The sequence below is a fragment of the Pempheris klunzingeri genome, chromosome 17, assembly GCF_042242105.1.
Source record: "Pempheris klunzingeri isolate RE-2024b chromosome 17, fPemKlu1.hap1, whole genome shotgun sequence".
Taxonomy (NCBI): Eukaryota; Metazoa; Chordata; class Actinopteri; order Acropomatiformes; family Pempheridae; genus Pempheris; species Pempheris klunzingeri.
This window is the reverse complement of record NC_092028.1, coordinates 14,204,178-14,229,307: the sequence shown is the minus strand read 5'-3', so window position 1 is coordinate 14,229,307 and position 25,130 is coordinate 14,204,178. Positions and strand designations below refer to the sequence as shown.

Here is a 25,130-nt window from a genome sequence, read left to right as displayed (position 1 = left end):
TTTCCAGGAGCCTGTCTGATCCAGCTCATAGCGTAGCTGCTGAATGTGAATCCAGAGGCTGTACAGGTCAATCTGTGGGATTCTCCAGGCCTTTTAACAGCTGGTTCAGATTCAGTCAGAGTCTGACCATCAACACCTGTAAGACCAAAAAGCACTTGTATGTAACACGTTATGTGTCTCCTCACAGGGAGGAACTGGATGGATGAGACTTGGACTTGCTATTAAAATGTGCAAACAAATATTAGTTATAATATTTGGAAGGAACTTAAGTAGGGCATTTAATCCATTTCTACATGGATCAGTGATTTTCATCGTCAGACCTCGCTCAAATAGGAAGTGTGTTTGATTTGGACAAAGATACCATCATTAGTGTTAGTGTTAATGTCAGGTAAGACCAATCACATCACCTCTCTTCTTTCTTAATGTTACTCATGGTGCACATTCTTGATGCTCATCAGAGCAAGTGTCAGTCGTTAAGTCTCAGACAGCCCTCTAGAGTTTTAAAACACAAAGCGTCATTTTCCAGTCTCAGCAAGAAGACACACATGACGTAGTTCTTATGTTTATGAATTCTGTTCAATAGACTGAACTCAGCCTGTGGATGTTGGATTCTGTCAGTTTCTGCTGAGAGAGGAGGTCCTCTTCAGATTGATCCAAATCCTTTGTTATCATGAATTTACTCCCACTCTGCAAGGCAACAGAATTACTTTAAACTGCAATTACTTCAAAGTGTCTTTTTATTGTTATTTTTCATATTTGGTATCGTCACAGTGATGCAGCCTGATCAGAGCTTTGAAAAAAAATATTTAGAATTTTTCTCTCTATGAGGTTAAAATACTTTTCTTCATATATTTGTATCAGGATCAGTGCTTTGGTGCAATCAATGTATTTTGGTCTGAGTCTAAATGTTGACCTCCTCCTGGCTGAGTCTGAATTTTGTTTCACATACATTGACCACATATGTAATTTCCTGATGCTCAAAGAAAAGACAATCCCATGAGATAGTGTGTGTTTATCAGCCCAGTGATAATGAGTGTAGGATTTTGTACAGCTGCTCAACCAACTCCAGTCACTGTGAGTCTTTGGCACAATAATAAACAGCAGAATCTTCAGTCTTCAGGCTGTTCATCTGCAGATACATCTGCTGTCTGCTGTTGTCTCTGGAGATGGTGAAGCGGCCTTGGACTGACTGAGAGTAGTATTTGCTGCTACCACTGCCATTGTCAATCCAGGCAATCCACTCCAGTCCTTTTCCAGGAGCCTGTCTGACCCAGTTCAAATACAAGCTGCTGAATGAGAATCCAGTGCCTGTACAGGTCAATTTGTGGGATTCTCCAGGCCTTTTAACAGCTGGTTCAGATTCAGTCAGAGTCTGACCATCAACACCTGTCAAGAGAATAAATACACATCAAGTGAAATATGCTGTTGACACAAATATAAACTGTGTAAGGTTTAGGTCTGTGGATATCTTCACCTGCCCAGCAGATAGTTAAGAGCAGCAGTCCTGTCCTACAGTCCATCATGTTCAACTGTGTGTCCACTGTTCTCTGTCATCCTCTCTGCAGTCAGATAAGTAGAGGTGGAAGACATCTGAGTTTTGCATTGACTCCTCCTCACAGGGAGGAGAGAAGTAGACTGGACTTAGCTTTCAGTCTTTGTTTGGTGAAAATGCTGAATCATTGTTCAGGATTTATTCCTCTAAGTCAGTCAATTTAAAGTGTGTTTGGCATGTTTTCATTTCTTTTATGCAAAATGTCACTTAGTATTAAAATCAACCTAATTTCCCATCTTGCTTTTTATACATCTTCAACATTTTAATTTTAGTTCCCAAATTTGGCTCATTTTCCAACAAGGTTTATTCAAAATTGGTTTGTTGGCATCATTGTTTCACATTACTCCCTGGAAGCATGTTGGGCAGCAGATGAGCCAAACCATCTACAATAATCTCTATTCATCCTATTATCAATAATAAATTTGATGCTAATAATAATAATAATAATAATAATACTAATTAATTAATGGTAAATCACAGGTTGGACATTTTAAGCAGAATACATTTTCTCACCATGAATAGTAACTACAAATGATAAACTCCTGATCATTTTATTGTCCATTCTGTGATAAACACTGTAGTTCAGAGCTTTCTGGACTCTGTGTTTCTAAAATGTTAAAAAATGTCCCAGTTTTGTGCCACAAGTGACTGATGGTGTGTTTATAAGAGAGGAAGAGTTTGCATAGACCTCCCTCTACAGGTTTAAATAGGGAACGTGTGACACAGATACATTTCCATGAGCAGAGAATCTCTAAAACAGCAGAGGAAACTGTGAAGCATCAGAGTCCTGGCAGCTACTTTCTTCAGTACAATGTCAATCTTTAACTGATGGTGTAAAAGTTTAAAGCTATTTTCTTTTAATATTGGTGAAATTACAAAAGGAAAATGGATCCTATTTGTGTATCTGTGAAGAGATAAAGCTCCAGTTGAAGTGAGCTTTGTCAGATGTCATTTTCTACCCCATGAAACAGGAAACATTACTTCCCTAAAGCTCTTATATTAAGGCAAAGTTGTTTGATACAGATGTCAGCTGCAGTGGAAGTCACATTAGATCTAAATGGAATAATGTTCACGTTTAGAACATGTGAGTGTATTTGAGTCACATGGTTGATGAGTATTTGTGCAGGTCTGTTGGTGGTTTGTATCACTGTGGGCCGACGGACACAGTAATAAACAGCTGTGTCTTCAGGCTGCAGATTCTGTCCTTTTAGAGTCACTGTTCGAGCAGAAGTTGATTTGACTTGAACGTCTTGACTTGAAAGAATGAATCTTTCCTGAACATGATTCTTTCCTCCACTAGTCCTTCTTGCATGTTTCAGCATCAGTTGTGCAAAAAGTTTAGTCTTTATACTCTTTATTTTATGACAAAGTGTTCCTAAGTCGCATCTTTTCATGACATCAAGAGGCAAAATCCCCATTAATAAGTGACTTAAGCAGTAAACTAAAAACAAATTCAGGAAAAACATGTGACCAGTCGGTACAAAGCAGCCATGAATACCTGTGTTTTTCAGTCAATAAAAATAAATTGGCTATAACTACATATAAAATATGGTACTTTGTGTAAAACCCAAATTAAAGCAACAGCTAAAAGGTTTCTCATCCTGTCTGCAGGTAGATTAGTGTTATGTTTCATTTCTTGTCAGATGAAAAGCTTTTTTAAACACTGCTGTGAGCTGAAATGATGCTGTTATTAATTTACATAAATACTGAGTCAGACAAAGAAGAGACTTTTTAGAAAAACATAGTATATTTAATAATAATGTTATTATCATTAATGTATATTATAGTGAACAATGTTATATTCCTTTTACTTTTTCATTTCTAGATGTCTGTTTGTCTCTTTAACAGTGAACAGGTCCTGAAATCATTAGTGGTCTGAGGGCTCCTCCTCTGGTGGCTTCATGCTACAAGTGTTCAGGCTCTGAGGGGTTTTTGTTCAGGTCTACTGATGGTTTGTGTTACTGTGGCTCTCTGGCACAGTAATACACAGCAGAGTCTTCAGGCTGCACATTCTGTCCGTTTAGAGTCGCTGTGTTGCTGGAAGAGTCTAAGTCGATACTGAACTTGTTCTTTAGTGAATCTTTGTAGTATGAAGCTCCAGTGTATTTCATTCCAATCCACTCCAGTCCTTTCCCTGCAGGCTGTCTGATCCAAGCTGTGAAGTAGCTGCTCACAGAATAAGAGACCTGACAGGTGATGGTCAGACGCTGACCAGGCTGCACAGTCACAGAGGCTGGCTGTGTCAACTGTTCACACTTCACACCTGTTGAAGTGCTTCATACTTGGGCTGAAAGATACTGTAGGATTTTGTACAGCTGCTCAACCAACTCCAGTCACTGTGAGTCTCTGGCACAATAATAAACAGCAGAATCATCAGTCTTCAGGCTGTTCATCTGCAGATACACCTGCTGTCTGCTGTTGTCTCTGGAGATGGTGAAACGGCCTTGGACTGACTGAGAGTAGTATTTGCTGCTACCACTGCCACTGTCAATCCAGGCAATCCACTCCAGTCCTTTTCCAGGAGCCTGTCTGATCCAGCTCAAATACAAGCTGCTGAATGTGAATCCAGAGCCTGTACAGGTCAATTTGTGGGATTCTCCAGGCCTTTTAACAGCTGGTTCAGATTCAGTCAGAGTCTGACCATCAACACCTGTCAAGAGAATGAATACACATCAAGTGAAATATGCTAGTGACACAAATATAAACTGTGTAAGGTTTAGGTCTGTGGATATCTTCACCTGCCCAGCAGATAGTTAAGAGCAGCAGTCCTGTCCTACAGTCCATCATGTTCAACTGTGTGTCCACTGTTCTCTGTCATCCTCTCTGCAGTCAGATAAGTAGAGGTGGAAGACATCTGAGTTTTGCATTGACTCCTCCTCACAGGGAGGAACTGGATTTGACGTGAACGGCAGTCTTTTTATGGTGAAAGTGAAAGAATAAATCTTTCCTGAACATGATTCTTTCCTCCACTAGTCCTTCCTGCATGTTTCAGCATCGGCTGTGCGAAAAGTTTACAAATGATTTATTAAATTTAATTATTAAGCACAGTCTGCATCATGTAAAGATTCTGACAATAGTTCATCAATTTTAAGATAAATTTTAATAGAAAAAAAACAACAATTATCACTTTAACAAATGATTTACTCTTTATTTTATGATAAAGTGTTCCTAAGTCGCAGCTTTTCATGACATCAAGAGGCAAAATCCCCATTAATAAGTGACTTAAGCAGTAAACTAAAAGCTAATTTAGGAAAAATGTGACCAGTCGGTACAAAGCAGCCATGAATACCTGTGTTTTTCAGTCAATAAAAATAAATTGGCTATAACTACATATAAAATATGTTACTTTGTGTAAAACCAAAATTAAAGCAACAGCTAAAAGGTTTCTCATCCTGTCTGCAGGTAGATTAGTGTTATGTTTCATTTCTTGTCAGATGAAAAGCTTTTTTAAACACTGCTGTGAGCTGAAATGATGCTGTTATTAATTTACATAAATACTGAGTCAGACAAAGAGGAGACTTTTTAGAAAATGTTGCCACTGTATAGTATATTTAATAATAATGTTATTATCATTAATATATATTATAGTGAACAATGTTATATTCCTTTTGCTTTTTCATTTCTAGATGTCTGTTTGTCTCTTTAACAGTGAACAGGTCCTGAAATCATTAGTGGTCTGAGGGCTCCTCCTCTGGTGGCTTCATGCTACAAGTGTTCAGGCTCTGAGGGGTTTTTGTTCAGGTCTACTGATGGTTTGTGTTACTGTGGGTATCTGGCACAGTAATACACAGCAGAGTCTTCAGGCTGCACATTCTGTCCGTTTAGAGTCACTGTGTTGCTGGAAGAGTCTGTGCTCATACTGAACTTGTTCTTTAGTGAATCTTTGTAGTATGTGGTGGATCCAGCAGCTGCCATTCCAATCCACTCCAGTCCTTTCCCTGCAGGCTGTCTGATCCAAGCTGTGTAGTAGTCACTCACAGAATAAGAGACCTGACAGGTGATGGTCAGACTCTGACCAGGCTGCACAGTCACAGAGGCTGGCTGTGTCAACTGTTCACACTTCACACCTGTTAAAAAAAGGAAATGTTTTGGAACAAACAATCAAGTTATACAGCAAATGAAGAACTATCGACTTAAACAAATCCAGAGAGACTCACATCCAGCTGCCAACAGCAGCAGCAGAGCTACAGAAAACATGGTTGATGCTGAAACTGACGTGCTGTGAACTCCACTGACGGCCTGATGTGAAGTTTTTATAGCTGAGTAATGAGGAAGGTCACTGAGTTTGCATAGAATCAACATGTGAAACATCAGTGTTGGTCTAACTGAGAAGAATTCATAATGAAAACATCATATGACCATTAATAATCATTATTCTTATTCTTAATGTGAATATTATCATGAATCATGGATAATGGGAAACATACTGATTATAATCACCAAGAATGTTGCTTGCTATAAGCCATGTGTACCAGTGTGTTTGGCATGTTTTCACATTTCAAACCCACTTTAAATATGATGTGAGCTGTTTTCCTGAAAGAATTGATTCACTCTGAATCTCTCCTATATCAGATTCATCATCAACAATGTGTGAACAGCTTTTTTGTATTGCAGCATTTATTTATTCATGTACTTGCTCACTAGCCTTATAAAAGAAACTGTAGCATTATGTTTTCAACATGAATTACAGACATTAGTGTTTCTTAATTGATAGAAGAACTTGTATGAACAAGTGATATTTATCTTTTTTTGTTTATTGTATTAATATTTAATAATAATATTTCCCAGAAACAATATTTATGATTTCATATAATGCTTTACTTGAAGATGTATGCATGTATATATGTAATGTAATATCATGTCACATGAAATAATATATACAAATATATACATCAATAAATGAAAGAAAGATGAAGTGTACTTTGAAGAATGCTTCATACTTGGGCTGAAAGATACTTTAGGATTTTGTACAGCTGCTCAACCAACTCCAGTCACTGTGAGTCTTTGGCACAATAATAAACAACAGAATCTTCAGTCTTCAGGCTGTTCATCTGCAGATACAGCTGCTGTCTGCTGTTGTCTCTGGAGATGGTGAAGCGGCCTTGAACTGACTGAGAGTAGGATTTGCTGCTACTGTCACTGTTGATGAAAGCGATCCACTCCAGTCCTTTTCCAGGAGCCTGTCTGATCCAGGCCATCCAGTAGCTGCTGAATGTGAATCCAGAGCCTGTACAGGTCAATTTGTGGGATTCTCCAGGCCTTTTAACAGCTGGTTCAGATTCAGTCAGAGTCTGACCATCAACACCTGTCAAGAGAATGAATACACATCAAGTGAAATATGCTAGTGACACAAATATAAACTGTGTAAGGTTTAGGTCTGTGGATATCTTCACCTGCCCAGCAGATAGTTAAGAGCAGCAGTCCTGTCCTACAGTCCATCATGTTCAACTGTGTGTCCACTGTTCTCTGTCATCCTCTCTGCAGTCAGATAAGTAGAGGTGGAAGACATCTGAGTTTTGCATTAACTCCTCCTCACAGGGAGGAGAGAATTGGAGTTGACTTGGTCATAGATTTCTGCTTAGTGCAAGATGAATAGATACAAAACATTCCAGCTAAATTAATGTGATTCATGAAGTATGAAAAAAACAAAACATGAAGCTTTGTAGCTTTTTTTTAAAGAAGACTTCCTTCCTAGAAATAATAAAATCCATATGGTGCAAAAAAAAAAGGTACAATCAACAAGCAAAAACATATTCAGCTTTGTTTCTATTGCTCATAACTGCAGTATCATGACACATATCTTTGATGAATAATAACTGACATGACGTTCTGTTCAGTATCATGTTCCTGGTCGGAGGCGAAGTGATTTTTACACTCATAACATGAGTTTTGCACTGATGATACAATTGGCAGTGTGTGTGGGGGGTAAAAACGTGATGATTGAGGTCTGGATGAGATTGATACTGTTCACACCTGGAAACAGAAATCGATATAATCTCCATCATTAATTTGACTACTCAGTGTTTCTAATGTGTTTATTGGTGTGAATCCACTGTGATTCTCACAGGATCCATCTGCCAGCAGCAGCAGCAGCTTCAGAACCACGGAGGCCATAGTTGTTGTTGAAGTTGGAGTGATTGGGGCTGCTGATCCTCTTTAACCTCCACTGCAAGTCTCATGTGAATTCTTAATAAGTGCGTCACTAGACAGATTACTGAGTTGGTGTGGGAATGAAACATGGGATATGAACGTGGGTCAGACTGGAGCTAAGAGGAGGAGCTGTTGTTAGTCCTACCAGACTCAGGTGCATTGCCAAGTAGGTGTATGAAAACACCTCAGTGTCTTGAGATAAGCTGCTGTGCTTCAGCTTGGAGTCTAAAATCAACTTCTTAGGATTTATTTTGCAAGAAGTTCTGTTGTGCAATCAACATCTGGTCCTTTGTTCAGTGCTCTTTGTTGTTCAGTTTATTGTTGATTGTTTTTAGTAAAGATGTCTGTTTCTCTCTTTGACAGTGAACAGGTCCTGAAATCATTAGTGGTCTGAGGGCTCCTCCTCTGGTGGCTTCATGCTACAAGTGTTCAGGCTCTGAGGGGGTTTTGTTCAGGTCTACTGATGGTTTGTGTTACTGTGGCTCTCTGGCACAGTAATACACAGCAGAGTCTTCAGGCTGCACATTCTGTCCGTTTAGAGTCGCTGTTTTGCTGGAAGAGTCTAAGTCGATACTGAACTTGTTCTTTAGTGAAGCTTTGTAGTATGAACCTCCAGTGTATTTCATTCCAATCCACTCCAGTCCTTTCCCTGCAGGCTGTCTGATCCAAGTTGTGTAGTAGCTGCCCACAGAATAAGAGACCTGACAGGTGATGGTCAGACTCTGACCAGGCTGCACAGTTACAGAGGCTGGCTGTGTCAACTGTTCACACTTCACACCTGTTAAAAAAAGAAAATGTTTTGGAACAAACAATCAAGTTATACAGCAAATGAAGAACTATCGACTTGAACAAATCCAGAGAGACTCACATCCAGCTGCCAACAGCAGCAGCAGAGCTACAGAAAACATGGTTGATGCTGAAACTGACGTGCTGTGAACTCCACTGACGGCCTGATGTGAAGTTTTTATAGCTGAGTAATGAGGAAGGTCACTGAGTTTGCATAGAATCAACATGTGAAACATCAGCGTTGGTCTAACTGAGAAGAATTCATAATGAAAACATCATATGACCATTAATAATCATTATTCTTATTTTTAATGTGAATATTATCATGAATCATGGATAATGGGAAACATACTGATTAAAATCAGCTTTGCATCAACTATGATGGTGTGCACACACAGAAACAAAAGCAGCAAACACCAAGAATGTTGCTTGCTATAAGCCATGTGTGCCAGTGTGTTTGGCATGTTTTCACATTTCAAACCCACTTTAAATATGATGTGAGCTGTTTTCCTGAAAGAACTGATTCACTCTGAATCTCTCCTATATCAGATTCATCATCAATAATGTGTGAACAGCTTTTTTGTATTGCAGCATTTATTTATTCATCTACTTGCTCACTAGCCTTATAAAAGAAACTGCAGCATTATGTTTTCAACATGAATTACAGATATTAGTGTTTCTTAATTGATAGAAGAACTTGTATGAACAAATGATATTTATTGTTTTTGTTTATTGTATTAATATTTATTAATAATAATAATTATCAGAAACAATAATTATGATTTCATATAATGCATTATTTAAAGATATGCATGTATATATGTAATGTAATATTATGTAGTATAAAATAATATATACAAATATAAACATAAATAAAAAAGAAAGATAAAGTGTACTTTGAAGAATGCTTCATACTTGGGCTGAAAGATACTGTAGGATTTTGTACAGTCACTTTGAGTCTCTGGCACAATAATAAACAGCAGAATCTTCAGTCTTCAGGCTGTTCATCTGCAGATACAGCTGCTGTCTGCTGTCGTCTCTGGAGATGGTGAAGCGGCCTTGGACTGACTGAGAGTAGTGGATGCTGCTACCACTGCCACTGCTGATGTAAGCGACCCACTCCAGTCCTTTTCCAGGAGCCTGTCTGACCCAGTGCATCCAGTAGCTGCTGAATGAGAATCCAGAGCCTGTACAGGTCAATTTGTGGGATTCTCCAGGCCTTTTAACAGCTGGTCCAGATTCAGTCAGAGTCTGACCATCAACACCTGTCAAGAGAATGAATACACATCAAGTGAAATATGCTGGTGACACAAATATAAACTGTGTAAGGTTTAGGTCTGTGGATATCTTCACCTGCCCAGCAGATAGTTAAGAGCAGCAGTCCTGTCCTACAGTCCATCATGTTCAACTGTGTGTCCACTGTTCTCTGTCATCCTCTCTGCAGTCAGATAAGTAGAGGTGGAAGACATCTGAGTTTTGCATTGACTCCTCCTCACAGGGAGGAACTGGATTTGACTCTCAGTCTTTGTTTGGTGAAAGTGAAAGAATAAATCTTTCCTGAACATGATTCTTTCCTCCACTAGTCCTTCTTGCATGTTTCAGCATCAGTTGTGCAAAAAGTTTACAATTACATTATTTCATTTATTTATTAAGCACAGTCTGCATCATGTAAAGACTCTGACAATAGTTCATCAATTTTAAGATACATTTAAATAGAAAAAAAACAACAATTATCACCATAACAAATGTTATACTCTTTATTTTATGACAAAGTGTTCCTAAGTCGCACCTTTTTATGACATCAAGGGGCAAAATCCCCATTAATAATAAGTGACTTAAGCAGTAAACTAAAAACAAATTCAGAAAAAATGTGTGACAGGTCGGTTCAAAAAAGCAGCCATGAATACCTGTGTTTTTCAGTCAATAAAAATAAACCACATATAATGTAACTTTGTGAAAAACCAAAATTAAAGCAACAACTAAAAGGTTTCTCATCCTGTCTGCAGGTAGATTAGTGTTATGTTTCATTTCTTGTCAGATGAAAAGCTTTTTTAAACACTGCTGTGAGCTGAAATAATGCTGTTATTAATTTACATAAATACTGAGTCAGACAAAGAAGAGACTTTTTAGAAAAACATAGTATATTTAATAATAATGTTATTATTATTGATGTATATTATAGTGAACAATGTTATATCCCTTTTACTTTTTCATTTGTAGATGTCTGTTTGTCTCTTTGACAGTGAACAGGTCCTGAAATCATTAGTGGTCTGAGGGCTCCTCCTCTGGTGGCTTCATGCTACAAGTGTTCAGGCTCTGAGGGGTTTTTGTTCAGGTCTACTGATGGTTTGTGTTACTGTGGGTATCTGGCACAGTAATACACAGCAGAGTCTTCAGGCTGCACATTCTGTCCGTTTAGAGTCGCTGTGTTGCTGGAAGAGTCTAAGTCGATACTGAACTTGTTCTTTAGTGAAGCTTTGTAGTATGAACCTCCAGTGTATTTCATTCCAATCCACTCCAGTCCTTTCCCTGCAGGCTGTCTGATCCAAGTTGTGTAGTAGCTGCTCACAGAATAAGAGACCTGACAGGTGATGGTCAGACTCTGACCAGGCTGCACAGTCACAGAGGCTGGCTGTGTCAACTGTTCACACTTCACACCTGTTAAAAAAAGAAAATTTTTTGGAACAAACAATCAAGTTATACAGCAAATGAAGAACTTTTGACTTGAACAAATCCAGAGAGACTCACATCCAGCTGCCAACAGCAGCAGCAGAGCTACAGAAAACATGGTTGATGCTGAAACTGCCGTGCTGTGAACTCCACTGACGGCCTGATGTGAAGGTTTTATAGCTGAGTAATGAGGAAGGTCACTGAGTTTGCATAGAATCAACATGTGAAACATCAGCGTTGGTCTAACTGAGAAGAATTCATAATGAAAACATCATATGACCATTAATAATCATTATTCTTATTGTTAATGTGAATATTATCATGAATCATGGATAATGGGAAACATACTGATTATAATCAGCTTTGCATCAACTATGATGGTGTGCACACACAGAAACAAAAGCAGCAAACACCAAGAATGTTGCTTGCTATAAGCCATGTGTGCCAGTGTGTTTGGCATGTTTTCACATTTCAAACCAACTTTAAATATGATGTGAGCTGTTTTCCTGAAAGAACTGATTCACTCTGAATCTCTCCTATATCAGATTCATCATCAACAATGTGTGAACAGCTTTTTTGTATTGCAGCATTTATTTATTCATCTACTTGCTCACTAGCCTTATAAAAGAAACTGTAGCATTATGCTTTTACATAGATTACAGACATTAGTGTTTCTTAATTGACAGAAGAACTTGTTTGAACAAGTGATATTTATTCTTTTTGTTTATTGTATTAATATTTAATAATAATATTTTCCAGAAACAATAGTTATGATTTCATATAATGCATTATTTAAAGATTTGCATGTATATATGTAATGTAATATTATGTAGTATAAAATAATATATACACCAAAATATGAAAGATGGAATAAAGTGTACTTTGAAGAATGCTTCATACTTGGGCTGAAAGATACTTTAGGATTTTGTACAGCTGCTCAACCAACTCCAGTCACTGTGAGTGTCTGGCACAATAATAAACAGCAGAATCTTCAGTCTTCAGGCTGTTCATCTGCAGATACAGCTGCTGTCTGCTGTTGTCTCTGGAGATGGTGAAGCGGCCTTGAACTGACTGAGAGTAGTATTTGCTGCTACTGTCAGTGCTAATAGTGGAAACCCACTCCAGTCCTTTTCCAGGAGCCTGTCTGACCCAGGCCATCCAGTAGCTGCTGAATGTGAATCCAGAGGTTGTACAGGTCAATTTGTGGGATTCTCCAGGCCTTTTAACAGCTGGTCCAGATTCAGTCAGAGTCTGACCATCAACACCTGTCAAGAGAATGAATACACATCAAGTGAAATATGCTGTTGACACAAGTATAAACTGTGTAAGGTTTAGGTCTGTGGATATCTTCACCTGCCCAGCAGATAGTTAAGAGCAGCAGTCCTGTCCTACAGTCCATCATGTTCAACTGTGTGTCCACTGTTCTCTGTCATCCTCTCTGCAGTCAGATAAGTAGAGGTGGAAGACATCTGAGTTTTGCATTGACTCCTCCTCACAGGGAGGAACTGGATTTGACTCTCAGTTACTGTTTGGTGAAGCAAACAGTTTGCATCATGTCACCCTGGGTATGGTGGTGTGTCTTCCTCGAGCTCTGGTTCTCTTCCAGAGGCCTGGGACTTTGAGGGTTCTGTGCAGTATCTTAGCTGTTGTTATGATTGCACTCTTCTGGACAGAGACCTCAGATATAGTACCTGGAGTCTGATGGAGCCAGTTTGTGGATGAGTGCTCTGATCACCACTGGCACCACTGTTGCCTTTAATCCCCACATCTTTTCCAGCTCCTCTTACAGCCTTTTTTTCCAAGCTTCTCATGTTCCTTCTTCCTGATGTTGCTGTCTGTCTGGATCTGGAAGTCCCACAGGATCTTAGCTCGTTCATTCTCAACCACTCTGGGAGGTGTCTTCCATTCTGACCGTGGGGCTTCCCGCCCATACTCTGTAGATGTTCCTGTACACTATGTCAGCCACTTGGTTATGGCGTCCCATGTATGCTGCCTGCATCTTACACAATGTTTCAGGAGCATCTTCACAAAGCCTGCACATGGGGTCCTGTCAGGTGTGGTAGATCCTTGCTGCTTTTGATCTTGGTCGTAGCAGTCCAACAGATCTACATTCTTAGCCCTTTTCCACCTATGCTTTGTCACAGTAGTCCATTTCTCGTCACGTTGTCCTGGTTCCCCAACAACTGATGTGGACCTTACAAAGCAGTTATAACTGTTGTTGTGGCTTCACTCATCCTGAGGTGGGCTAATAGCACCAAGGACCTTGCATATGGGATGCTTGATATAAGTGTCATGCCAAAGTCAGCAGTGTTTCCTACTGAGCTATCCATGTCTTAAAGTACTTAAGGACTGTTGTTTCTCTTTACTTAGTTGACGGGTTCTTGCCGTAATTTGGATTTGAACAATAGTCAAACATTGTATTGCATTTATTTATTATTTTACTTGCTCTCTAGCCTTATAAACAAAACTGCAGCATTATGTTTTCAAAATGAATTACAGACACTTATGTTTCATAATTGATAAAAGAACTTGTAAGAACAAATGATATTTATTCTTTTTGTTTATTGTATTAATATTTAATAATAATAATTATCAGAAACAATAGTTGTGATTTCATATAATGCATTATTTAAAGATATGCATGTATATATGTAAGGTGATATTATGTAGTATAAAATAATATATACAAATATAAACATAAATAAAAAAGAAAGATAAAGTGTACTTTGAAGAATGCTTCATACTTGGGCTGAAAGATACTGTAGGATTTTGTACAGCTGCTCAACCAACTCCAGTCACTGTGAGTCTCTGGCACAATAATAAACAGCAGAATCTTCAGTCTTCAGGCTGTTCATCTGCAGATACAGCTGCTGTCTGCTGTTGTCTCTGGAGATGGTGAAGCGGCCTTGAACTGACTGAGAGTAGTATTTGCTGCTACCACTGCCACTCTCAATCCTTGCAATCCACTCCAGTCCTTTTCCAGGAGCCTGTCTGACCCAGCTCATCCAGTAGCTGCTGAATGTGAATCCAGAGCCTGTACAGGTCAATTTGTGGGATTCTCCAGGCCTTTTAACAGCTGGTTCAGATTCAGTCAGAGTCTGACCATCAACACCTGTCAAGAGAATGAATACACATCAAGTGAAATATGCTGGTGACACAAATATAAACTGTGTAAGGTTTAGGTCTGTGGATATCTTCACCTGCCCAGCAGATAGTTAAGAGCAGCAGTCCTGTCCTACAGTCCATCATGTTCAACTGTGTGTCCACTGTTCTCTGTCATCCTCTCTGCAGTCAGATAAGTAGAGGTGGAAGACATCTGAGTTTTGCATTGACTCCTCCTCACAGGGAGGAACTGGATTTGACTTGAATGGCAGTGTTTGTTTGGTGAAAGTGAAAGAATAAATCTTTCCTGAACATGATTCTTTCCTCCACTAGTCCTTCATGCATGTTTCAGCATCAGTTGTGCAAAAAGTTTACAAATGATTTATTGCATTTATTTATTAAGCACAGTCTGCATCATGTAAAGACTCTGACAATAGTTCATCAATTTTAAGATACATTTTAATAGAAAAAAAACAACAATTATCACTTTAACAAATGTTATACTCTTTATTTTATGACAAAGTGTTCCAAAGTCGCACGTTTTCATGACATCAAGAGGCAAAATCCCCATTAATAAGTGACTTAAGCAGTAAACTAAAAACAAATTCAGAAAAAACATGTGACCAGTCGGTACAAAGCAGCCATGAATACCTGTGTTTTTCAGTCAATAAAAATAAATTGACTAGAACCACATAAAAATATGTTACTTTGTGTAAAACCAAAATTAAAGCAACAGCTAAAAGGTTTCTCATCCTGTCTGCAGGTAGATTAGTGTTATGTTTCATTTCTTGTAAGATGAAAAGCTTTTTTAAACACTGCTGTGAGCTGAAATAATGCTGTTATTAATTTACATAAATACTGAGTCAGACAAAGAAGAGACTTTTTAGAAAATGTTGCCACTAGATAGTATATTTAATAATAATGTTATTATCATTAATATATATTATAGTGAACAATGTTATATTCCTTTCACTTTTTCATTTGTAGATGTCTGTTTGTCTCTTTAACAGTGAACAGGTCCTGAAATCATTAGTGGTCTGAGGGCTCCTCCTCTGGTGGCTTCATGCTACAAGTGTTGAGGCTCTGAGGGGTTTTTGTTCAGGTCTACTGATGGTTTTTGTTACTGTGGCTCTCTGGCACAGTAATACACAGCAGAGTCTTCAGGCTGCACATTCTGTCCGTTTAGAGTCACTATTTTGCTGGAAAGGTCTAAGTCGATACTGAACTTGTTCTTTAGTGAATCTTTGTAGTATGAAGCTCCAGTGTTTTTGCTTCCAATCCACTCCAGTCCTTTCCCTGCAGGCTGTCTGATCCAAGCTGTGAAGTAGCCAAGACAATAAGAGACCTGACAGGTTATGGTCAGACTCTGACCAGGCTGCACAGTCACAGAGGCTGGCTGTGTCAAGTGTTCACACTTCACACCTGTTAAAAAAAAGAAAATGTTTTGGAAGAAACAATCAAGTTATACAGCAAATGAAGAACTTTTGACTTGAACAAATCCAGAGAGACTCACATCCAGCTGCCAACAGCAGCAGCAGAGCTACAGAAAACATGGTTGATGCTGAAACTGACGTGCTGTGAACTCCACTGACGGCCTGATGTGAAGTTTTTATAGCTGAGTAATGAGGAAGGTCACTGAGTTTGCATAGAATCAACATGTGAAACATCAGCGTTGGTCTAACTGAGAAGAATTCATAATGAAAACATCATATGACCATTAATAATCATTATTCTTGTTCTTAATGTGAATATTATCATGAATCATGGATAATGGGAAACATACTGATTATAATCAGCTTTGCATCAACTATGATGGTGTGCACACACAGAAACAAAAGCAGCAAACACCAAGAATGTTGCTTGCTATAAGCCATGTGTGCCAGTGTGTTTGGCATGTTTTCACATTTCAAACCCACTTTAAATATGATGTGAGCTGTTTTCCTGAAAGAATTGATTCACTCTGAATCTCTCCTATATCAGATTCATCATCAACAATGTGAGAACAGCTTTTTTGTATTGCAGCACTTATTTATTCATCTACTTGCTCTCTAGCCTTATAAAAGAAGCTGCAGCATTATGTTTCCAACTTAGATTACAGAAATTAGTGTTTCTTAATTGATAGAAGAACTTGTATGAACAAGTGATATTTATTCTTTTTGTTTATTGTATTAATGTTTGATAATAATATGTCTCAGAAACAGTAGTTATGATTTCATATAATGCATTATTTAAAGAGATGCATGATTATATGTAATGTAATATTATGTCATGTAAAAAAATATATACAAATATATACATCAAAATATGAAAGAAAGATAAAGTGTACTTTGAAGAATGCTTCATACTTGGGCTGAAAGATACTGTAGGATTTTGTACAGCTGCTCAACCAACTCCAGTCACTGTGAGTCTTTGGCACAATAATAAACAGCAGAATCTTCAGTCTTCAGGCTGTTCATCTGCAGATACAGCTGCTGTCTGCTGTTGTCTCTGGAGATGGTGAAGCGGCCTTGAACTGACTGAGAGTAGTATTTGCCGCTACTGTCAGTGGTGATGTAAGCGATCCACTCCAGTCCTTTTCCAGGAGCCTGTCTGATCCAGTGCATCCAGTAGCTGCTGAATGTGAATCCAGAGCCTGTACAGGTCAATTTGTGGGATTCTCCAGGCCTTTTAACAGCTGGTTCAGATTGAGTCAGAGTCTGACCATCAACACCTGTCAAGAGAATAAATACACATCAAGTGAAATATGCTGTTGACACAAGTATAAACTGTGTAAGGTTTAGGTCTGTGGATATCTTCACCTGCCCAGCAGATAGTTAAGAGCAGCAGTCCTGTCCTACAGTCCATCATGTTCAACTGTGTGTCCACTGTTCTCTGTCATCCTCTCTGCAGTCAGATAAGTAGAGGTGGAAGACATCTGAGTTTTGCATTAACTCCTCCTCACAGGGAGGAGAGAAGTAGACTGGACTTAGCTTTCAGTCTTTGTTTGGTGGAAATGCTGAACATTGTTCAGGATTTATTCCTCTAAGTCAGTCTATTTAAATTGTGTTTGGCATGTTTTCATTTCTTTTGTGCAAAATGTCACTTAGTATTAAAATCAACCTAATTTCCCATCTTGCTTTTAATACATCTACAACATGTTAATTTTAGTTCCCAAATTTGGCTCATTTGCCAACAAGGTTTATTCAAAATTGGTTTGTTGGCATCATTGTTTCACATTACTCCCTGGAAGCATGTTGGGCAGCAGATGAGCCAAATCATCTACAATAATCTCTATTCATCCTATTATCAATAATAATGATGATGTTAATAATAATAATAAATCACGGGTTGGACATTTTAAGCAGAATACATTTTCTCACCATGAATAGTAACTACAAATGATAAACTCCTGATCATTTTATTGTCCATTCTGTGATAAACACTGTAGTTCAGAGCTCTCTGGACTCAGTGTTTCCAAAATGTTAAAAACTGTTCCAGTTTTGTGCCACAAGTGACTGATGGTGTGTTTATAAGAGAGGAAGAGTTTGCATAGACCTCCCTCTACAGGTTTAAATAGGGAACGTGTGACACAGATGCATTTCCATGAGCAGAGAATCTCTAAAACAGCAGAGGAAACTGTGAAGCATCAAAGTCCTGGCAGCTACTTTCTTCAGTACAATGTCAATCTTTAACTGATGGTGTAAAAGTTTAAAGCTACTTTCTTTTAATATTGATGAAATTACAAAAGGAAAATGGATCCTATTTGTGTATCTGTGAAGAGATAAAGCTCCAGTTGAAGTGAGCTTTGTCAGATGTCATTTTCTACCCCATGAAACAGGAAACATTACTTCCCTAAAGCTCTTATATTGAGGCAAAGTTGTTTGATACAGATGTCAGCTGCAGTGGAAGTCACATTAGATCTACATGGAATAATGTTCACGTTTAGAACATGTGAGTGTATTTGAGTCACATGGTTGATGAGTATTTGTGCAGGTCTGTTGGTGGTTTGTATCACTGTGGGCTGACGGACACAGTAATAAACAGCTGTGTCTTCAGGCTGCAGATTCTGTCCTTTTAGAGTCACTGTTCGAGCAGAAGTGTCTCTGCTGTAGCTGAACTTGTTCTTCAGAGCATCATTTTGCTGAAGCGTACCTCCACCCCACTGATGGGAAATCCAGTCCATTTGTTTTCCTTCACGCTGTCTGATCCAACCTGTTGCATAGTTGTCATCAGTCAGAGAATAACCAGACACCTGACAGGTGATGGTCAAAGACTGTCCAGGCTGAACAGCCATTGAGTCTGGCTGGAGGAGATCAATACTGTTCACACCTGTGGAAAAGGAAACCAGCAGCATCAGAGCTACAGAGAACATGGTTGATGTTGAAGCTGAACTGATGTGAGCTTGTTGGAGCCAACGCAGAAATTAATTTGTATTTATATTTCTGAGTTGTATTTGGAGCATGCATTGTTAATGATATATTTTCTGATCGATCATTTGAATCTTTTGATTTAGAGAAACGTTGCATTGCTATAATTATTCTATCGTATCTGGCGCTGGTCATCTCCTTCCTCCGCCCCCTCCTGCATTATAATCAGCTGACAGGAGACAGCTGGGGGATCTCTTTTGTGTTGGAAGGAAGACAAACAGATTTATGACCACAGGTCTTAATTTTGAGTTGTTCTTTTGTTTAAGTAATGAGAATTTAATTTGACGGAAAAGTCAACCTCAGAGAGTTTTTGTTGACGTAACTTTAAATAAATGTACATCAAGGAACGGATTACAAGGATCTCTGAGAGTGCTTTTGTTTGTACCGTGAGTCTAAACTCATCTCCTGACCTCCAGCACCCCACACGGAAAAGTTGTCCCTACAGAGCTCTTCTGTCCTCTCACTGACACTCACAGAGAAATACACTTCACTTCCTTATGAGTGCCCTTTATTTGCATGTTGTGAATAATCTTTTGAATATCATTAGAATCAACTGAAGGTGTTAACACTGTGTCCTCTAGAGCCGACTGGTAGAGAATGCCTTTTTAAAGCATTTTTTACAGAACATATTTCTATGAAAGAGCTTATACACACTCACCATCTAGATAGATAATTTAACAAACCTGTGGCGCTGCTATGCTATGATTTACTGTATAAATATGTCTTAAAAATCATGAAATTAGTGACGGTTTATGTACAAAAACTGAATATCATATGATGCAGAACTTTTTAATGTTAAATAAATAAAATAAAGATAAAATAAAATGACAATAATATCAAAGAGATAAGCACATAGAAATTAAAAAGAATACAAATATAATAAGATAGGGACAGACGTAGTATAAATAAAAAGATATATTAAACAAAAGTTTTCACAAAGACAAAAGTTTTAAGATGAGATTTCAAAGAAGCAGGAGACTTGATGGATCTGAGTTCAGCTGGAAAAGAGTTCTTTGTCACATCTGCATTAGCTACATTACAACATTTTTTTTCTTTGACAGTTTTGGATGTTTTTGTAGATTTGTTGATGTGCAGGAAAACTATTTTCATAATTTTGTGTACAACCTTTAAATCAGGTGGAAGCTTTTTATTTGTAGATGTAAATGTTTGTGTCACATGTATGGTCTTCATGCATGTCGTTATGAAGACATGTGTCTTTTTATACGTCTGTTAACATCACTTCCAGGGAAAAAACACAGAATAACATTTTCATATTTTCTGATTTTCTGCTTTTCCCACTATATTTGTGTCAGTCATAAATCACTTTAAAATTGAGTCAAATGAGACAAAATAAGACTTCAATATTCAGTCACTACTCAGAATTTAAATCAGTGATAATTAATCACACTCAGTTTTACAAAACAAGCGATAGTGAGACAACTGAATGTTGCCAAGTGGTGGTGGTAAACAGAGGAAGTAGTTTTTGTAACACTATCCTGTTATTGTCTCTCACTGTGTGTCTGGCACAGTAATACACTTCTGTGTCCTCAGTCTTCAGACTGTTCATCTGCAGATAGAGTTTACTGCTGGAGTCGTCTCTGGAGATGGTGAATCTACCCTGGACTGACTGGGAGTAATAGATATGACTACTGGATGTGTGTATGAAAGCGATCCACTCCAGTCCTTTTCCAGGAGCCTGTCTGACCCAGTTCATAGCGTAGCTGCTGAATGTGAATCCAGAGGTTGTACAGGTCAATTTGTGGGATTCTCCAGGCCTTTTAACAGCTGGTCCAGATTCAGTCAGAGTCTGACCATCAACACCTGTCAAGAGAATGAATACACATCAAGTGAAATATGCTGTTGACACAAATATAAACTGTGTAAGGTTTAGGTCTGTGGATATCTTCACCTGCCCAGCAGATAGTTAAGAGCAGCAGTCCTGTCCTACAGTCCATCATGTTCAACTGTGTGTCCACTGTTCTCTGTCATCCTCTCTGCAGTCAGATAAGTAGAGGTGGAAGACATCTGAGTTTTGCATTGACTCCTCCTCACAGGGAGGAACTGGATTTGACTCTCAGTTACTGTTTGGTGAAATTAGAGAATGAATGTTTACTATAGAAGTTTGTCCAAGAGTCCCACTTCCATGTTTCACTATAATCTGTGCAATAGGTTGACAAACATATAGTTTGAGCAGGTTATTAAGGACAGGCTGCATCATGAGAAGATTCTGAAAGGAGTTTATGAATTTCACATAACACAAAAAGTCAATTTTTTCAATAGCAAAAATCCTCAACAAATGCCATTCATTATGTTATGCTGTTGTTTTATTTCACTAAAAGTTCTTAAGTCCCTTTCCAGACCACCAGAGGAAAGAAAACCCCTGTGGGAACAAAAACGAGGAAGAGGACTTGAAAATATTAAACATTAAAAACAAATTCAGGGACACTGTTGCATGGGCACAAAAGATCATCAGTAAAGTCTGATTTATCATGTCCACTAGGCATAAGCCTTGAAGGGATTAGGCATTCAGTCTGTATCTGTCTGTCTGCAGTTTAAAAACCAACATCCATAGAAAAATGTGGTCTCATTTTGATCCAAATCATCTGTAGATTCATTCCGTACCTGATGTTATGATCCCGTACCATAAGACACGATACGAGTCAAATAAATCCCTGTTTCTGCTATCTTCACCTTCGTAGGGGAGGTTTGTTGGAACACTGTTTACTCTCTGCCTAATTTCTTTGATGTAATTTATGTTAGAATATTCAAACCAATAACAATTAAAAGGTGAATATGTTTTAATGTACTTAAATGCTCCCTAAACTTAAATGATTTGTGATTAAATTCATGTTGAGCATTTGTGCCAATTAGCCCCATCAGAAAGCTGCCAACAATAGTTTACCTTTAGTAGTAGTAGTAATAGTAGTGATAGTTTAAATTTGAATTAAGGCCCATCTGCTTTTTATTTTTTTTTTTTTTATTGTTTTTCAGTGTTTTTTCTAATAACAATATGGAAGAGAAACTTCTCAAGGATTAATTTCTGCTGTAGTTTGATCACTAGCTCTTAAACACATTTAGTCCATCTCTTATAGGTGATATATACAAATAATTATGTATCAGTGATTGTTGTAGAGTATTTAAACTGCTGAAAACATTTGCTGTTAAATTAGATAAAAGCTCTTTCATGAACTCTAAAGACTTATAGTTTCAGATCATTAGTGGTCTGAGGGCTCCTCCTCTGGTGACTTCATGCTACAAGTGTTCAGGTACTGAGGGTTTTTTGTTCAGGTCTACTGATGGTTTTTGTTACTGTGGTTCTCTGGCACAGTAATACACAGCAGAGTCTTCAGGCTGCACATTCTGTCCGTTTAGAGTCACTGTTTTGCTGGAAAGGTCTAAGTCGATACTGAACTTGTTCTTTAGTGAATCTTTGTAGTATGACGCTCCAGTGTGTTTCATTCCAATCCACTCCAGTCCTTTCCCTGCAGGCTGTCTGATCCAAGCTGTGTAGTAGCCAAGAGAATAAGAGACCTGACAGGTGATGGTCAGACGCTGACCAGGCTGCACAGTCACAGAGGCTGGCTGTGTCAACTGTTCACACTTCACACCTGTTAAAAAAAGAAAATGTTTTTTAACAAACAATCAAGTTATACAGCAAATGAAGAACTTTTGACTTGAACAAATCCAGAGAGACTCACATCCAGCTGCCAACAGCAGCAGCAGAGCTACAGAAAACATGGTTGATGCTGAAACTGACGTGCTGTGAACTCCACTGACGGCCTGATGTGAAGTTTTTATAGCTGAGTAATGAGGAAGGTCACTGAGTTTGCATAGAATCAACATATGAAACATCAGCGTTGGTCTAACTGAGAAGAATTCATAATGAAAACATCATATGATCATTAATAATCATTATTCTTGTTCTTAATGTGAATATTATCATGAATCATGGATAATGGGAAACATGCTGATTAAAATCAGCTTTGCATCAACTATGATGGTGTGCACACACAGAAACAAAAGCAGCAAACACCAAGAATGTTGCTTGCTATAAGCCATGTGTGCCAGTGTGTTTGGCATGTTTTCACATTTCAAACCCACTTTAAATATGATGTGAGCTGTTTTCCTGAAAGAACTGATTCACTCTGAATCTCTCCTATATCAGATTCATCATCAACAATGAGTGAACAGCTTTTTTGTATTGCAGCATTTATTTATTCATCTACTTGCTCTCTAGCCTTATAAAAGAAGCTGCAGCATTATGTTTTCAACATGAATTACAGACATTAGTGTTTCTTAATTGACAGAAGAACTTGTATGAACAAGTGATATTTATTGTTTTTGTTTATTGTATTAATATTTAATAATAATAGTTATCAGAAACAATAGTTATGATTTCATATAATGCATTATTTAAAGATATGCATGTATATATGTAATGTAATATTATGTAGTATAAAATAATATATACAAATATACACATTAATTAAAAAAGAAAGATAAAATGTACTTTGAAGAATGCTTCATACTTGGGCTGAAAGATACTGTAGGATTTTGTACAGCTGCTCAACCAACTCCAGTCACTGTGAGTCTCTGGCACAATAATAAACAGCAGAATCTTCAGTCTTCAGGCTGTTCATCTGCAGATACAGCTGCTGTCTGCTGTTGTCTCTGGAGATGGTGAAGCGGCCTTGGACTGACTGAGAGTAGTATTTGCTGCTACCACCACTATCAGCAGCAATCCACTCCAGTCCTTTTCCAGGAGCCTGTCTGACCCAGTGCATCCAGTAGCTGCTGAGTGAGAATCCAGAGCCTGTACAGGTCAATTTGTGGGATTCTCCAGGCCTTTTAACAGCTGGTTCAGATTCAGTCAGAGTCTGACCATCAACACCTGTCAAGAGAATGAATACACATCAAGTGAAATATGCTGTTGACACAAATATAAACTGTGTAAGGTTTAGGTCTGTGGATATCTTCACCTGCCCAGCAGATAGTTAAGAGCAGCAGTCCTGTCCTACAGTCCATCATGTTCAACTGTGTGTCCACTGTTCTCTGTCATCCTCTCTGCAGTCAGATAAGTAGAGGTGGAAGACATCTGAGTTTTGCATTGACTCCTCCTCACAGGGAGGAACTGGATTTGACTTGAACGTCTTGACTTGAAAGAATGAATCTTTCCTGAACATGATTCTTTCCTCCACTAGTCCTTCATGCATGTTTCAGCATCAGTTGTGCAAAAAGTTTAGTCTTTATACTCTTTATTTTATGACAAAGTGTTCCTAAGTCACACCTTTTCGTGACATCAAGAGGCAAAATCCCCATTAATAAGTGACTTAATCTGTAAACTAAAAACAAATTTAGGAAAAACATGTGACCAGTCGGTACAAAGCAGCCATGAATACCTGTGTTTTTCAGTCAATAAAAATAAATTGACTAGAACCTCATATAAGATATGTTACTTTGTGTAAAACCAAAATTAAAGCAACAACTAAAAGGTTTCTCATCCTGTCTGCAGGTAGATTAGTGTTATGTTTCATTTCTTGTCAGATGAAAAGCTTTTTTAAACACTGCTGTGAGCTGAAATGATGCTGTTATTAATTTACATAAATACTGAGTCAGACAAAGAAAACACTTTTTAGAAAAACATAGTATATTTAATAATAATGTTATTATCATTAATGTATATTATAGTGAAGAATGTTATATTCCTTTTACTTTTTCATTTGTAGATGTCTGTTTGTCTCTTTAACAGTGAACAGGTCCTGAAATCATTAGTGGTCTGAGGGCTCCTCCTCTGGTGGCTTCATGCTACAAGTGTTCAGGCTCTGAGGGGTTTTTGTTCAGGTCTACTGATGGTTTGTGTTACTGTGGCTCTCTGGCACAGTAATACACAGCAGAGTCTTCAGGCTGCACATTCTGTCCGTTTAGAGTCACTGTTTTGCTGGAAGAGTCTAAGTCGATACTGAACTTGTTCTTTAGTGAATCTTTGTAGGATGCTGTGCAGCCAGCACATTGCCTTCCAATCCACTCCAGTCCTTTCCCTGCAGGCTGTCTGATCCAAGCTGTGTAGTAGCCACTCAAAGAATAAGAGACCTGACAGGTGATGGTCAGACTCTGACCAGGCTGCACAGTCACAGAGGCTGGCTGTGTCAACTGTTCACACTTGACACCTGTGGAGGAAAACATGGTGAATATTGAATCACTGATAACAGTGAACAGTCAGCGTGCTGTGATCATACTGTCAGTGTCTCTGCCTCAGTGAGACTCACAGGATCCAGCAGCCAGCAGCAGCAGCAGAGCTACAGACAACATGGTTGGTACTGAAGGTGATCTGATGGGAGCTTCTCTTCTTCTGCTGCTACTGACAGCATGATACCAAGTCTTTATAGCAGACTGTGAGGAAGTTCACTTTGCATAGAGAAGGACACTGATGGGGTATAAAAGAAGGATGGACTGTTGTGTCACAA

The 25,130-nt window shown here is 38.4% G+C and overlaps 6 gene segments (V, D, J or C); all 6 read right to left on the bottom strand.

Annotated features, from left to right (window-relative positions):
- Positions 1-5,311: 5,311 nt before the first annotated feature.
- Positions 5,312-5,749, bottom strand: LOC139216816 (Ig heavy chain V region 5A-like). The segment is given in 2 exon segments: positions 5,312-5,619; positions 5,710-5,749. Coding segments are annotated over 2 exon segments (348 nt in total).
- Positions 5,750-10,841: 5,092 nt separating this feature from the next.
- LOC139216818 (Ig heavy chain V region 5A-like) lies at positions 10,842-11,276 on the bottom strand. The segment is given in 2 exon segments: positions 10,842-11,146; positions 11,237-11,276. Coding segments are annotated over 2 exon segments (345 nt in total).
- Positions 11,277-12,109: 833 nt separating this feature from the next.
- Positions 12,110-13,157, bottom strand: LOC139216365 (Ig heavy chain V region 6.96-like). The segment is given in 3 exon segments: positions 12,110-12,423; positions 12,946-13,003; positions 13,092-13,157. Coding segments are annotated over 3 exon segments (438 nt in total).
- Positions 13,158-21,972: 8,815 nt separating this feature from the next.
- LOC139217050 (immunoglobulin heavy variable 4-38-2-like) lies at positions 21,973-22,404 on the bottom strand. The segment is given in 2 exon segments: positions 21,973-22,274; positions 22,365-22,404. Coding segments are annotated over 2 exon segments (342 nt in total).
- Positions 22,405-23,246: 842 nt separating this feature from the next.
- Positions 23,247-23,694, bottom strand: LOC139216363 (Ig heavy chain V region 914-like). The segment is given in 2 exon segments: positions 23,247-23,557; positions 23,685-23,694. Coding segments are annotated over 2 exon segments (321 nt in total).
- An 831-nt stretch (positions 23,695-24,525) lies between these two features.
- On the bottom strand, positions 24,526-24,975 carry LOC139216814 (Ig heavy chain V region XIG14-like). The segment is given in 2 exon segments: positions 24,526-24,833; positions 24,933-24,975. Coding segments are annotated over 2 exon segments (351 nt in total).
- Positions 24,976-25,130: the final 155 nt, after the last annotated feature.